At 36.5% G+C, this 16,994-nt stretch overlaps 2 protein-coding genes across 2 annotated transcripts; both read right to left on the bottom strand.

Moving 5' to 3' along the window:
• Positions 1–2,884: 2,884 nt before the first annotated feature.
• gja9a (gap junction protein alpha 9a) lies at positions 2,885–4,360 on the bottom strand. Its single transcript, XM_065239866.1, has one exon. It carries the CDS (start codon positions 4,355–4,357, stop codon positions 2,885–2,887), a length of 1,473 nt encoding a protein of 490 aa, XP_065095938.1. The 5' UTR covers positions 4,358–4,360.
• Positions 4,361–10,234: 5,874 nt separating this feature from the next.
• rhbdl2 (rhomboid, veinlet-like 2 (Drosophila)) lies at positions 10,235–16,990 on the bottom strand. Its single transcript, XM_065298372.2, has 8 exons — positions 16,631–16,990; positions 15,917–16,148; positions 13,696–13,844; positions 13,316–13,428; positions 12,311–12,411; positions 12,158–12,218; positions 11,964–12,025; positions 10,235–11,009 (listed from the first exon to the last, which is right to left on the bottom strand). Exons 2-8 carry the CDS (start codon positions 16,142–16,144, stop codon positions 10,824–10,826), a joined length of 900 nt encoding a protein of 299 aa, XP_065154444.1. The 5' UTR covers positions 16,145–16,148; positions 16,631–16,990; the 3' UTR covers positions 10,235–10,823.
• Positions 16,991–16,994: the final 4 nt, after the last annotated feature.

Genomic DNA, 16,994 nt, shown 5'->3' on the forward strand with positions numbered 1-16,994 from the left:
TGCAGCCAACATCGTTATTTTTCAGTTTTACAAATCTACGGTATTAAGTGAGTACCTGTGGTTTATTTTTCACAATTCTAACAAACTTTAAAGTAGATGAAAGAAAACAATAGTTGAGACGATAAACAATATTTGCTATTTAGGAGCTCACCACATCACCAAAAGTATAAAGCAGCTATAACTTTAAACTTATTTTATTCGGTTTTGTAGTTAATCTACTATTGGAGTTTTTAAGAGACATGGAACTGCCAAACGAAGTGTGTTGATCTTGCCAAATATTTGGTACTTCAGATGTGTTTAATTGTTCAGTAAATTAGTTTCTTCTTAAACGGGACATATCATGAAAATCTGACCTTTTCCATTTTTAAGTGCTATAATCGGGTCCCCTGTGCTTCTATCAACCTAGAAAATTTTTAAAAGATCCACCCAGTAACTTTATTTTGGTAAACCATTTTCTGCATGCATGTGAAAAAATAAGTAATTGAAATGTGGCTCCCCCTGTGATGTCAGAAGGGGATAATACCGCCCTTTAATCTACACTATCCAACCACGACACTGCTATTTAGTGCTGAGATCAACTCATTTGCATTTAAAAGGACACACCCATAATTGCTCATTTTTTCTCACACCCACAAAGTGGCAATTTTAACATGCTATAATAAATGATCTATAATATTTTGAGCGAAAACTTCACATATGTACTCTGAAGACGTGAAAGATTTATTTTACATCTTAAAAAAGTCTTGTGAAATATCCCCTTTAAATAAATAGCCTTCATATTTTTCATGCATACATATTTTCAGGTGCTGCAAATTTCCTGTACCTTTCGGTTTTAGTCCAGTAGATGGTGCTTTAAACACAAGCAGTAGACAGGACCAAAATTAGGAAGGACCAAAAGAAAAAGTTCATACTCTTCTTAGTTGCATCATAGAAGTACAAGAAACAATAAAGATAACAAGGAATTCCAGATATTTCGACCAGTTTAAATGTTTTAATGTCTCAAAAAATGTATCTCATTACAATCAAATTTAAGACACGAAAGCACATATTAATACAATAAATGCATACAATATACAATTTATATTTATACATTTTGTACGGTGCATCAGATAAAATATTTTTCTTTTTTAGAATTGTTCTTTTACACCATAGTACTGTTTTGTGTTATTTCAACTCACATTTGACTTTAACCCCACTAAAAGTGAGAAATGTCCATGTCAGAAATTATATTCCATTGAACAGTTATTTATCTACCTTACAGTCATTCCGCCTAAAGATAATAAAAAATATCTAACGTTAATTATTTTGCAATTTGATATGTAAAGAGAAAAATCACTGGTGTTTGCGTTTATATAAAAGTATTTCATAAATTTAGAAAAAATTCTAAACAAATCTATTTACAAAGTAACTTCCCACTATGAATCCTGAGTATAAAACCTTAAAATTTGTTAAGCTTACTTTTATTGCTGTATAGCTGCAAAAAGTCATGCTGGAGCCAACAGAAATGAAGCCAAAACTATATTTACCAAAACAAATGATGGATTAAAGGATTATTAGGAACACTATACTAATACTGTGTTTGACCTCCTTTCGCTTTCAGAACAGCCTTAATTCTACATGGCATTGATTCAAAAAGGTCCTAGGAAAGCATTCTTTAGAAATGTTGGCCCATATTAATAGGATAGAATCTTGCAGTTGATGGAGTTTTGTGGGATGCACATCCAGGGCATGAAGCTACCGTTCCACCACATCCCAAAGATGCTCTATTGGGTTGAGATCTGGTGACTGTGGGGGCCATTTAGTACAGTGAACTCATTGTCATGTTCAAGAAACCAATTTAAAATGATTCGAGCTTTGTGACACAGTTCATTATCCTGCTGGAAGTAGCCATCAGAGGATGGGTACATGGTGGTCATAAAGGGATGGACATGGTCAGAAACAATGCTCAGGTAGGCTGTGGCATTTAAACGATGCCCAATTGGCACTAAGGGGCCTAAAGTGTGCCAAGAAAACATCCCCTACACCATTACACCACCACCACCAGCAGCAGCAGCCAGCACAGTCGTAACAAGGCATGATGGTTCCATGTTCTCATTCTGTTTACACCAAATTCTAATTTTACCATCTGAATGTCTCAACAGAAATCGAGACTCATCAGACCAGGCAACATTTTTCCAGTCTTCAGCTGTCCAATTTTGGTGATCTTGTGCAAATTGTAGCCTCTTTTTCCTATTTGTAGTGGAGATGAGTGGTATCCGGTGGGGTCTTCTGCTGTTGTAGCCCATCTGCCTCAAGGTTGTGCGTGTTGTGGCTTCACAAATGCTTTGCTGCATACCTCGGTTGTAACGAGTGGTTATTTCAGTCAAAGTTGCTCTTCTATCAGCTTGAATTAGTCGGCTTATTCTTCTCTGACCTCTTGCATCAACAAGCCATTTTCACCCACAGGACTGCCGCATACTGGATGTTTTTCAGTATGATGTTTTTCCCTCGATTGTGAAATACTCAGACTGGCCCGTCTGGCACCAACAACCATGCCATGCTCAAAATTGCTTAAATCACCTTTCTTTCCCATTCTGACATTCAGTTTGGAGTTCAGGAGATTGTCTTGACCAGGACCACACCTCTAAATGCATTCAAGCAACTGCCATGTGATTGTTTTTTTAGATAATTGCATTAATGATAAATTGAACAGGTGTTCATAATAATCCTTTAGGTGAGTGTATTTCAGGTGTCCTGACAAATCAAAAACATTTCAAAATGCTTAAAAACATGAATTATTGTTAGGTCTAGAAATAATTAGAAAGTAAATCCATGTCAAAACATAATTTACATATCCTTTTGGCAATCTCTACTAGTTCTCTAAAGCAATCGGATACAATTTTTCTCATATCTGTAAGTCTGTAGGAGCTGCACGTCTACTACTGGCACTGCTGGCCAATGAGGTGCGACGGCTTGGTGACGTTCGTTGCGGACTGTGCCGTGACTCTGAGCTGGATTCTTCTACTGAATCAGGAGTGGCGGGTCTACTCCTTTTGGAGTCGGACCTCAATGATGTACGTGCCCGCACAGTTGCATAGGGACAGGGGGTCTTTCCTCCTTCTAAAGAATCAGAGTCTGAAACATTACCTTCTACAACTGTTGAGCAATTCCAGGGTGCACTGACTTTCCATGGCTTCTTTCCCACACCAGATGATGTGTGAGATGAGTCTCTGTGATGGCTTAATGGGTCTGAAGTCTTGAGCTCCTGCTTTTTATTGTGTGTAGGTGAGGGGAGTGAATCCTCCACCTCCTCTTGCTTTGGTGGCGTGACAGAGTCACAAGGTGGCGAGCGCGTGTCACTGCTCGTGTTGTTGGAGTTGCTGTTGTGCTCCGTTGGATCAGATCCAACTTTGTTCGGGATATCACTCTGAACAGGCAAGAAAGCAGAGGATGAGTTTATCAAAGGAGGGTAGGCAGGTCCATCAGGCGGTCTATCAAGCATCAGGTTGTATCTGCTGGGGGCAGATGCAATGGTGGCCTTGCGCCCAGTAGAGGTGCCAATGCACATCTGATGCACCACAGAGTCTTTCTTCAGCTTGTTAGGATAGAAGCTGTCATCTACATCATCCTTCAGCTGTGGGTAGAACTTCAAGATGGCCTTTTTAAGTTTCTTGTAGCCAAGGTGCATGATCTCCAAAATATTAAGGAACAGTGAGATGGCAGCTATGGATTGCATGAACACCATGAAGACACTCTTCTCAGTGGGTCGAGATACAAAGCAATCCACCGCATTGGGGCAGGGTTCCCGCTCACATTTGTAAAGCGGATCTAGTTGAAAACCATAGATTAGATATTGTCCGGTCATGAACCCCACTTCTACGGCCGAGCGGGTGACTATGTGAGCCACATAGGTTCGCAGCAGTGACCCCCTCAGTGGAGCTTTGTTCAACTTTCCCTGGTCAATCTGCCGAAGCTCTCGTTCAATTTTGCGCCTTACCTCTGCCATCTCCATGTCAACGGCTTCGAGTTCTCGCCTCAGTGCAATTTTTTTACGCTGGCGCTCTTTCTCCAGAGCACGGAGGCGGTAGAGGGCATGGCCCATGTACACCAGCGAGGGCGAGGACACAAAAATGACCTGCAGTACCCAGTAGCGGATGAGAGAAATGGGGAAGGCTTTGTCGTAGCAAACGTTGCGGCAGCCGGGCTGCTCAGTGTTGCAGATGAAGTCAGCCTGCTCATCGTTCCACACGTCCTCTGCTGCCACTCCAAGCACCAGCATGCGAAAGATGAAGAGGATGGTCAGCCAGATCTTTCCCACCATGGTGGAGTGGATATGCACCTCCTCCAAAATCCCACCAAGAAAGTTCCAGTCTCCCATTTTCACTCTGACATCTTTGTGTCTGAGAGAAGGATCATGAAAAAGAATAGTGGTCTGCCGTTAAAGAAAACGATTACTGAAATACATAAAAGTGAATACTTATTGAATACTAACAATTTTCCTATTTAAAGGAAAACACCACTGTTTTTCAATATTTTACTATATGCCTAACTCAACTTAGACGAATTAATACATACCTATCTTTTTTCATGCGTACACTCAGCGCATTGTGAATGTGTTAGCATTTAGTCTAGCACCATTAATTCCTTAGGATCCAAACAGGGATGAATTTAGTAGTTACAGAAGTTAAGTATAGTGGCGCAAAATAAAATTTTGCGATTTTTGAAGAGGATAAAAATAATAAGAACCACATTGTACTGGCGGAAGAGCACTTAGTTTGCAGTACTTTGACCTTGGGGGCAGTAATATTGACTGAAGTTTGCACGCGAGGTCGAAGTGCTGCAAACTAAATGCTCTTCCGCCATACAGTATAGTTCTCATTTTTTATCCACTTAAATATCACCATGTTTTATTTTGTGCCACCATACTTACTCGTGTATCTACTTATGTAACAGTCTTTAAATAGGCAAACATGAAAGTGTTTGGTGGCTTCTGAATTCATTCCTGTTTGGAACGTAAGGAATGAATTGTGCAAGGCTTAATGCTAACACATTCACAACGTGCTGTACACAGATTAAGTGCACACATTGAAAAAAATAGGTATGTAAGTTGAGGTAAGAACATAGTAAAATATTGAACAACTATGGTGTTTTCCTTTAAACAAATCTTAGATTTATTCATTTTAAAATATAAATGTTCTAAAAGAAACTAAAAACATCATAATGCAAGTCAATATATATCAAAATACTTTTAGAAATGCCACAAATGTGTTGAAGTTTTTTTCAAAAGTTAGCAGGAAAGATTACAATTACAGGAAATAACAATATTACTAAATCATCTAAACAACAAAACTGTACGTTGTTTCATAAACATTAAAACGTATCACTGTAAAAAGTTGGATCAACTTAAAAATTATTTCAATTGGCAACAAATATAATTTTAAGTTGTTTCAACTAACATTTTTTACTTAAAGTATTTTTCACCTAAACATTTAAGTTGATCCAACTTTTCACTTTTTACAGTGTAGTAACACTTTGCAGTAAGGTTGTACTTGGTAACATTAGTAAGCTAACATGAACTAAAAATAAACAATATGTCTGCAGCATTTATTAATTTTAGTTCATGTTATTTCATCATTTACTAATACATTTTAAAAATCAAAAGTTTTAACATTAGTGCACAATTAATTAACACAAACAATTATTCTGGCATCAATTAACATTAAAACATGCTGATAAACTATATTGTTCAGGTTAGCTAATGCATTAACTAATGTTAACAAATACAACCTGTGACGTGTTACCCAAACTATGCCATAAAATAACAACATACCTTACAAAAATGAGCACAAAACTAAGTAAATTAAAATCTTCATTGTAATGCAAAACCTACTCATTGTTAAAAACAAAAAGCTTATCAAGTTAAAATAAATTCATCCTGGTCATGTTCACGACTACACACAAAACAAGCAAACAGAATAAGTGCCAACTTATACTCATGCAGGAGAAATCAATTATGTCAGTCCATGTCATTACCTTAAAGCAGTATGGATAGACTGCCGGTGCTTTAAATTCCCGCAGGTCATACAGGCGCGACAAGGCCACCAAAATAGTTAAAAATCGTTGGTACCCTGCACATCTGACACAGCACATCACCTAAACTCGTGTGAACCCCACTTTTCTCTCTGCTGGCACCGAGAGGAGGTTTCAGAATAAGCGAAGCTCTGCTGGCAAGTGCCCTGCTTTTGACTGTCAGCATCATACAGTGCGTCAATAAACAACCACCCCATAAAAACATGAAATGAACTCTGAATTGATTCAGTGCGCTTGCTCTTTCAATGCATGCCATGTGTAAATAAAAGATGTTACAATAAAGTCTGTGAATAAGTCTATATGTGCTCACTTTATGCACCTGTGGATCATGTAGACAGCATACATGCATGTTTGCCCTGCTGAAAAAAAAATTAAATACTAATAATACGCTTTAAAAATGTTGGGTTACTTTTAACCCAGTGTTGGGTCAGAAAGGGACAAGCCATTTGGTTAAATTTACCGAGAAAATGTTTAAAATCATCCAGTATTTAGAAGCAACCCAGTGAGCAGGCTCATTTATAACCCAATGAGTTGGGGTTGTACCTTTTTGACCCAATGCTGAGTTGAAATGCAGCATTTTTTGTGTGTGTATAACCATTTTAAATACCATTGTGAATCATCTATTAATGTGTGTTTGGGCCTTATTTCAATAGGAGTAAAGGTGTTTAATGGTTCCCATTTGCTATAACATCCCACGAATAGAACCTAACACATTACGAGACCCACAGAGACCATTATGGCTACCATTAAAAACGATACAATTCTCATTATGACCGTTGAATCTATTATATATATCTATTTATTAAGGAACAATTGTTTAACTGCAAAAATAGCTCAGCTGCATGTACTTCCACAATTTTATCTGTTCACTAGATTATGCACAGAAAACAAAATGATTGATATTATTTGTGTAATGTCGGAGAAAGCAGCAGAAAGCTAAAAAGATGTTGTGTTTATTGTCATCCACTGCTAAACACCTCTTTCCAATGGCGCTTTGTCACGTAGTATGTTGGCACTACTTTTATTAGTCAATACTTTTAATCAATCGGTCATGTCCGATTTCATACTCTGCTGGGTTCTGCCCAATGTAATTAAGTTGTCTGCTAGTTGTGGTGATATTTTATTCCATTTAAATGCAATCAATGGTACAACCCCATTACACTCACTAATATGGTTTTGGTTGGGGCATATCTTGACATTACTCATAATCTGATTAGGATCAGGCATTATAATAATTTACTAAATTGAGAGTTTAATAAGGATGTACTATGACAGCACTCAAATTTGGTATTAGGTTTGCTTAAACACATTTCATGCTCAATATAATAAATTAAACATCCTAATGTTTTGTAAGTGTATTTAACAATAAATGTTATTTTATTCCTTACAATGACCATAATAAAGTTACATACATTTATGCATTTGGTAGATGCTTTTATCCAAAGCATTGCATAGTTTATTTATCCTATTTTTAAACCTAGTCCTGTTCAAAATGTAGATTAAAAGATTTATCCATTGGTGCATAAACTGAATCGAAATAATTGACATTATTATTATAACAAATAATAAAGCCCTGACTTTACACTCTCAATGCCTGTTGGGTCAAAAAGGGACAAACCCAAACGCTGGGCTGGGTTGTTTCAACCCATGGTCAGGGCAAAAATAGAAATTTTCTGGATTAATTTAGCCCAACAGACTTGGGTTTGTCTCTTTTTGACTCAACCATAGGCAAAAATAACCCAGAATTTTCACCTAAGTGTTAAATTAAATATAATTTCAGCTTACTTGTGTACTTTGAATGTAAAAAGAATGATTACCGCATGCATAAAATTGTACATCTAAAATCTGCTAATGTATAGTAGTAGAGCATTGCATTAGAAGTGTAAGAGGTCATGGGTTCAAACACATACAAAATAAAAAGTATACCTTGTGATAAGAGGTTGTGAGGTTTTCTGTTTTGAATATTTTGTAAAATCTCAATAAAGACATGTTCTAACAAACAGTATTGTAATGCCATTAGAGCAGTGTTTCTCAAGGGGGCATTAAAATGATTTAAAATAAGACCAAAAAGGTATAAGATAAACAAATCTATTTCTAATTTGTTTGGTTATTTTTGTAATGAATATACATCTGTCTAGTCATGCCAAGCAATAAAATACTCTATTTGGTTGGAACAAAGTGAATGGGTGGGCCTTTAAAGGTGCAGTGTGTAAGTTTTAGCTGCATCTAGTGGTAAGGTTGCGAATTGCAACTAATGGCTCAGTCCACTGCTCACCCATCGCTTTTGAAACGCACAGAGAAGCTACAGAAGCTGCCACCGGACAAACATGTCATCTTCTGAGACAACTTAGTAAAAAAGTTTGTCCGCTAAGGGCTTCTGTAGAAACATGGTGGCACAAAATGGCGACTTCCATGTAAGGGGACCCTCAGTATGTAGATAAAATGTCTCATTCTAAGGTAATAAAAACATAACAGTTCATTATGAAAGGTCTTTATAGACCTCTAATAATATAGTTTTGTATATTATTTTGCATTTCTGTCAAGAGATCCTTCTGAAATTACACATTGTACCTTTAAATATTGTTGTGGGCAATGGGGGGCTGGAAAAGCGTTGAATGAAATTTCTGTAAGTCTGTGCCTATAGTGGCAAAAAGTCTTAGCTTGAATCTTCATAAGAAAAATACTCAGGAGACAAAGGTTCCAGGTGCCAAACAAAAATTACTTTATTTGCTTGAGCCAACAAAGTGAGACAATCAACACGCCTCAAACAGAGTTTAAAGATTATCTGACTCCCAACATCTGACTCCCATTTTTATACAGTAAGATCAAACACTTCTTATCTGAGATGACGTACACTCTTCTCATTGGTCTCGGCCTGCCACAATTTATTTACTTGTTCGAGTGCAGCTGAATCCTTTCTCATCTCTACAATGACATATTCTGCTTATTGGTTCTCATGGCCTTGGCCTACTTAGCTCGGCCACCTTATTGTTAATGTAGCAAAGTACAGCTGGATGACTTTTCTAATCTAAAATGACGTACTCTTGTTTATTGGTTGTCTTGGCCTTGTTTTTTCATAATAATCGTGGGGAGAACAATCGTGGCATAGTGGCAGGATCGCACCTGGGCTCTTTTAATTATGAAACAAAAGTTTGAAAGAGGAAATGAAAGTCAGCTAAGAAATCAAAAAGTTGGCGGAGAAAATTAAAGTTTAACTGGGTGTCATCATAATCTTTATAGGCACAATAATCCAGTGTAATATTAATACAGTATATTATCAGTAATATACCCAACAGAAACTTCCAAACTAATAATGAAACTTTTGTTAGTGAAACATTAAACAGTGACAAAACATGGTCACTGTTTCTAAAACAAGTACAGAATTAGATTAATACATATTATTGTAGGGGTGAGTGATTCGCATATTGATTTCCTCTCTGTTATTCTCGGTCTACTGGTTTGTTGTCTATGGTTCTGCTTGTCATAAAGTTACCTAATTGATGTGATTGGCCTTGTTTAGCATTAAATCCCTCTTCTTATCCTTAAATAACCTTTAAGGTCATAGCAGACGTGCAAATACTGTTCATTTCAGAATCACACATTGAACCTTGAATGGCAAAATTAAACTTAAATTCAAGAATATAATTCTGTATAAAAAACACTGTAAGGTTTAAAAAAAAAACGATTTCATTAAACACTTTGCCATTAACATTGCACACAAGTACTGCTTATAGAGATGGACGCACACGCTTTGTTGCAGTTACCTGGACGGAACTTGACTTCCGGTCTCTGCTTGTTTTAATGTTTTGGCTAGTTGCTAAAATTTACTCTGGAACAAATACCTAATCGAAAAACACAAATGTTTTGGTTTCCTAAAGATACACACGATATGTGCCGATACACATTTATACACACATACACATTAAACACAGTAACATAAGCTTTTGATACGCTTATACTATACAGTAATTAACTTATTTAACTTGTTATCAGAAATAAATTATTCTTAAAAGTACTGTCATTATTGATTTTATTATTGAGGAAGTTGTTTGTCCACGAAATTTTGTTTATGCTGAAACCACCTATATATGCATCAACATTTCTAAGCAGCTTGCCAAACTAGCTATAAATAGAACCAAGGGGCAGAGAATAAAATAGGCAAGTATGGCTTTAAAAATGTTTAATACATCATCAAAAAAATGAGCCATAGAAATAATAATTGTCCAAAGTGGTAAAAAACATCAAATCTCTATTCTACTATTTATCATTCCAACCTTAAACCTATATCCAAATTGAATATGATAACTAGAGGTAAATATGCAAGATAACTGTACATGCATTTCATTAGCATTGATTTGACACAATTTCATATTGATCATAATCAATAACTTACGCAACACCACATTTAAATTACATTGTGGTGCGTTGTGTCAAGTAGAGATCTGGCCACATACTGAGTAGTGCTGCCATCTACAGGTAGTTTTTGTAAACGAAACAAAATTGGGTGAAATCTGAAACCACACACTTCATACTCTGAGTAATTTGACAAAACATGATAAGCATTTAAATAAATACTTAAAAATTAAACACTTATTGCAAAGGGCTTAATGTTGTTGTTGTTAAAAAAAGTCAGCAAAATGATTTACTTAAGAAGTGTAGTGTTTTAGCATCCAGCCTTCAGAGTCTTTAAACTGGTGAACAGGATTGAAAATTATCCAATGTGAACAGTGACATGGCTTTAACCATACACATACTCACATTCCGGATGCAGGAGATAAAAAGATGTTAAAAACGACAGCGAACAAAATAAAGACAATGTATCCCACGATGCACATCCAGAAGCGTGGGTCTTTCAGGAGCTGTTTATTGTAGTTGGTAAAAAACACATAACCAATGGTCATGCCTGCTACTCCACCCCCAATGTGGGCCACGAAAGAAACCTGACAAAAGGAAGCAAAAGATTGCATGACCTTCTGCATTCAAATGAAAGTTTATGACTGAAAATAACACCTTGATTTTATAAATAAGATTCCTCCTTTTTTCACAACTTTATCAATAGCATTTAATGATTAAAGGGACACTCCTAGAGTTAAACATTTGATTTTTACCCTTTTGGAATCATTCATTCAGCTGATCTCCGGGTCTGCCTGTACCACTTTTAGCACAGCTTTGCATAATCCATTGAATCTGATTAGACCATTAGCATTATGCAAAAAATAACCAAAGAGTTTCAATATTTTTCCTATTTAAAACTTGAATGCCCGAAAATAGTCCCCTTGGTTACTTCAATAGCAGGGGACTATTTTAAGACGCTGCGTAATTTCACTACACCTGCTGCAGCCATGTTACAGCAGCAAAGTCCTTATTTATTACGCCAGAATGAAAGTATAGTTTAATTTTCCGTCAATCTTAGTACACGATGTAACTACAGAAGAGTCAAGTTTTAAATAGGAAAAATATCGAAACTATTTGGTTATTTTTTTTGCGCGATGCTATGCTAATGGTCTAATCAGATTCAATGGATTATGCTAAGCTATGCTACGTGGTACAGCCAGACCCGGAGATCAGCTGAACGGATTCCAAAACGGTAAAAATCTAATGTTTAACTATAGGAGAGCTGGAAAATGAGCATATTTTGTCCCTTTAAGAGTGCATTCGCATGCAAAAATTTGTAAAGACTTATTTTGAAGCTTGTAGCTTGTTACATTATAAAACCAGGTATTCCAGTTTCCTGTTCCCAGAGGGAACCAACACAGCTAAAGGAAAATCCCTCAACGTAAAAGCAAGAAACACACATTTAATTTTACATAATTTTCCCTAAAGTAAGTGTTCCCTAGTAAAGGTGGCTTAACATCATAAAAGCACATACTAAAAGAGGTAAAACAGTGTCTCACCTTCATGGCAGTATCGTGGACAATAAATCTTCTGTAAAGAGCAAATCCAACATCTGTCCCAACTAGAAGATAAAACACTTAATCAATAACTAAAGATGATACAGTAGGTCAGGACTAAATTCTTAGTTTATACTGTAAATAATATAGATGTTGATGCCAATAGTGGAGTGGAAATTGGAAATACATGGACGTACCGATCAAAACGATTATTAGAATGCGAAATATTCCCATAAGCGGAATCATCTCCCTGAAATTCTATAGGAAAAGAAAAAGTTTGGATGTCTGAATATATAATCTGAATCAGAATTGCATGTACCACATTAAAAAAACTTTAAAAATCAACTCACCACCACAGCGTTCATAAAGTAACCGCCCATGAGGGCATACACACCACCCGAGGCTCCCACGAGGGCACTGCGTGGATCAAAAATGGAACTGGCCAGAGAGCCTGAAAATGTATTCATATATTTAAATGTTATATAAGAATAAAAAATAAATCAAACATATAGACAATATAAAGTGTGGACAGAGAACAAGATTAAACTGATTGAAGACAAATAGGTATGTGCTTGATTGTAAAAGTAAAATCCTTAAGGGGGTCATATTATGAGATTTTTTTAAAGATGTAAAATAAATCTTTGGTGTCCCCAGAGTGCGTATGTGAAGTTTTAGCTCAAAATACTCCAAAGATAATTAATTATAGCATGTTAAAATTCTCACTTTGTAGGTGTGAGCAAAAGTGTGCTGTTTTTGGGTGTGTGCTTTAAAATGCAAATGAGCTGATGAAATGCAAACACTGATTGCAATGACGGTGGTTTGTTGCAATTGAAACTCAATTGTGCTGTCAATTGTTTTTTCTCTCTCCCTCTGCACTAAATGGCAGTGCTGTGGTTGGATAGTGCAGATTAAGGGGCAGTATTGGCCTTTCTGCCTACCTTACAAAACAGGCAAAATCTGAGCGACCCAATTTTTCACATGCTTGCAAAGAATGGCTTACCCAAAACTAAGTTACAGGGTTGCTCTCTTTCACATTTTCTAGGTTGATAGAAGCACTGGGGACCCAATTATAGCACTTAAACATGAAAAAAATTCAGCTTTTCACGCTATGACCTCTTTAAACGTGTATTATTTGTAAATGGCACACAGTACGTTCTAAATATAATACATCATACTACCCATTCAAAAATAAAAGAATATACTGCATACTATTTTGTAAAAGTCCAATGTGTAATAAAGCAGTACATCATAACCACATTTCTGGTCGTATACTGAACAGTTCTCAAATGCTGTGTCATCTGTGTATTCAATGCATACAGAAACTTTAGAGACTGACTGTACATGCAAATGGCTACCTGCAAGAACACCAGACATATAGACCATTCCCACTTCAAAGCCCTTATGTACCAGCTCCAGGGGGATGCCCAAAAGCAGTTGCATTAACAGATTGCCCAAGATGTGCTCCACCCTAAATGATGAAAGATAGTCAAATGCACATCAAGCACCAATAAGGTATTCACATGTATGTCTGATCTAGAAACCAATCTGATCTGTTACTTTACATAAACCAAGTGAAAACATGTCACTGAAAGGTATAGCACTCATTCATTTGTTGTTTCCCATCATGCATTGTAAATAGAAAAGCAAACTGTGCTTTTCAGTGAGAGTCTTTATGTATGTTATAAAGGTCAAGCTAAAATTTAGGCAACTTGAGGAAAGCAGCGTAATTCCTTACCCAGCGTGCACAAACATGTAGGACAAAAACCGCCATGCCTGCTCACGAAGTTCAGGTTTATAGGTAAGAGGACTCTCCCAGATTCCCACACCTATGGTTATCCACTGCTTCTGGGGCTTCCATACGGCATAGTAGATAAACACTCCCAACTGTTAAAAGTAAAAAAAAAAGATAATTTTGACACTAGAAAATATACACACAGACCCTATCACCCATAGTTCACTTAATAATACTCCACTTATGTTGAAGTCTTGCATATTTGAAGGAAACGTGACAGAAGAAACAAATATCACAATGTCACTGAAATGGCATAATTTACCCTTTCAAAAAGTACAGTGGTGTTCAAAAAGATAGCAGTGCAAAACCAGTGATCATGCACATGGAAGAATACAAGCAACTTCCATTAAAACCAATGGAAGAATTTTCAGGATGGAAAATATTTAGCCTAAAAAGGGTGTTTCAACAACAATCCCAAATACACAAACAAGAGGGAAAAATCTTGGTTAGAGACTAGAAGGATTGAGGTAATGAAGAGAACAGCTCAATCCCTGATCTCAATCCCCTCACTTGAGGAGTGATATTATGTTTTTGAGCAGCTTAATATAAGTTTTATCTTTGCTTCCCCTTAAAGGCACACTCCACTTTAAAAAAAAAAATATGCCCATTTTCCAGCTCCCCTAGAGTTAAAACATTTATTTTTTACCGTTTTGGAATCCATTCAGCTGATCTCTGGGTCTGGCGGTACCACTTTTAGCATAGCTTAGCATAATCCATTGAATCTGATTAGACCATTAGCATTGCGCTTAAAATAAGCAAAAAAAAGTAATATTTCACTCTTCTGTAGTTACATCGTGTACTTAGACCGACAGAAAATGAAAAGTTGCGATTTTCTAGGCAGATATGGCTAGGAACTATAAACTCATTCTGGCGTAATTATCAAGTACTATGCTGCCGTAACATGGCTGCAGAAGGGCGTAATGATATTACTCAGTGCCTGAAAATAGTCCCCATGCCATTGAAAGTTACTAAGGGGACTATTTTCAGGCGCTGTGCAATATAATTGTCATTTTTCAGTGCGATGCTTATGGTCTAATCAGATTCAATGGATTGTGCTAAGCTATGCTAAAAGTGGTAGCACCAGACCCAGAGATCAGCTGAATGGATTCCAAAACGCTAAGAATCACATTTTTAACTCTAGGGGAGCTGGAAAATGAGCATATTTTCAAAAAAAGTGGAGTATCCCTTTAAAAGAACAAGACAAACTTGATGAACTTTGATAAAGCTTTGATACAGACACTTGATATTTTAACACTTAAAATAAGAACATAAACCTTATTCACTTTTATTAGTACACTGCTATTTTTTAACACCAATGTACAGCTCAGGTTAGTACCTCAGAGTAACGTATTGGTATTAAAGAGTGCATATCAGTAACTTAAAGGTACATACTGGTACCAAATGCATACACATCCCTACCTAAAGGGTATTTGGACCTTTTTAAAGGGTACTGCCCCAGTGACAGCTTGGGACAATTTTTCCTGCCAGTGTAAAAACACATCTTTTCTATAAATACTTGACAGAAACATGCTGAATACTAAAAAAAAACTTTGATTTTTTTCTATCTCCCATATGGTCTCTATCAATAATTAAAACTTTGTAAATAACTTTGCATTGCACTTCTTATAAGACTTCCTCCTTACAATGAATTGCTTCAATGTTTCCTCATTTTAGTAAATCTTTTTGAATACAAGTATCTGCTGTATGTCTATGTCATATCCTTATGCCAGTTCAGTTACCATAAGGTATTGCCAAAAATGTCACCCCATGTTTTTCAGTATCATACAAGCAGAATGAAAATATAAAACAATATTAACAAAAGTTAACTATGGTATTTCTAGTGTAATATCTACAAACACATGAATAAATCTGGCTTTTCAAACACTGTGGCTAGCGCTTGCCATCATGAATGGGAAAGTGGAAAGTTTTGCTCAAAGAATTTCTGTTCTGTAAAAAGGCCACGTCCCAATTTAAACATGCTAACATTAATGGAAATCTACTGGATGGCATAAACAGTTACTCAAAATGAACTAAATCCATACTTAAAAAAGGACAAATAAAACTAGCTGTGTTTTTTAGTTTAAGTGTTTTGTTTACTTTTTCAAATCACAAGAAAATGTCATTTCAGAGACAAAAAAGTTTGAAATGTATTTTTTTTAAATACCTCCACTAAACTGACGAGGATGATGAAGATAGGAGGGGGACAGCAGTTGGCTCTTTCTAAATAAGTCTCTCGTATCTCCTCGGGCAGCATCCATTTAGACACATTCTGGTGCAATTTCTCCACCCTGCGTACTTTTTTCTTTTCATTTGGTGGATTCCAACCATCGTCTTCTTCTTCTTCTTCTCTCTCCACTGTTAAGTTGCCTTGCTCTTCGATGTCATTCTCCATTTCTCTGTATCAAAGGGTCGTGTCGGCTTAATGAGAATAAGCAGCAATCTCCACCACACATACAAAAAACTACCATTCTTGATGAAGAGCATAAGTAAAACTTGAATAAGCTGTCACACAATGAACAAAAACATGTAAGACCCATATTTTAATTACATATAACCGTTAACCCTCTACGGCTGTCTGTGTTTATTTTTAGGAAAGTTTGTATTTAGGTTACTCTTTCTCTCTCTCTTCCGGAGTTGATAGCTCTTTCCTGCATAAACAAATCCATCCTGTCACGATTATTTACTTGGTTACTACAGGCTGTACAATGAGGTTTTTTTTATTATGATTTGTGTGGATTTGCGTGAGAAAGGGTTACATTCACTTAAAAAGTGTAATTACAGACGTTCTTTAAATGCGGTGTGTAACTAATTTTAAATAGCGTAGATTAAAAAGCAAACAAGACAACGTTACAACGTATTCACGTAATTGCAAACATACCTCTCTTCTGATCGTCACCTCTCACGCGTGTACAGGAGATTTCTCGATAATCCCACGCCGCCCTGCGCTCATTAATGTTGACTCGACAAAGAAAAGCCAACGAAAAAAAACTTTTATTTTAAACTTTCAGTTCATTCATAGATAGCTGTGAAACATCCACTGATCTAAAGACTCTCTCTGGACAATAATTATGGCTTCCATCCAGCTTTTCCGGTTCCAGTCTTCCTCTTTGTTTCTAAATGGAGGGTCTGCAGAATCGTTTTGTTTGGTTTATTTAAACAAAACAACCACCTATGACCCGCCAAAGTTTAGTTGACTACACTTTGTACCTGCGTTTCCGCAAACTACCACACCTGAAGTCACG

The sequence above is a fragment of the Paramisgurnus dabryanus genome, chromosome 13 (assembly GCF_030506205.2).
Source record: "Paramisgurnus dabryanus chromosome 13, PD_genome_1.1, whole genome shotgun sequence".
Taxonomy (NCBI): Eukaryota; Metazoa; Chordata; class Actinopteri; order Cypriniformes; family Cobitidae; genus Paramisgurnus; species Paramisgurnus dabryanus.

Excerpts from the sequence above, each read along its gene's own strand:
- gja9a (XM_065239866.1), bottom strand. The coding sequence starts at position 4,357 with ATGGGAGACTGGAACTTTCTTGGTGGGATTTTGGAGGAGGTGCATATC.
- rhbdl2 (XM_065298372.2), bottom strand. The coding sequence starts at position 16,144 with ATGGAGAATGACATCGAAGAGCAAGGCAACTTAACAGTGGAGAGAGAA. Across the intron at positions 12,412-13,315 it reads TATGTCTGGTGTTCTTGCAG|GCTCTCTGGCCAGTTCCATT; the intron begins GTAGCCATTTGC and ends ATACATTTTCAG. Across the intron at positions 12,026-12,157 it reads TCTAATAATCGTTTTGATCG|TTGGGACAGATGTTGGATTT; the intron begins GTACGTCCATGT and ends TTTATCTTCTAG.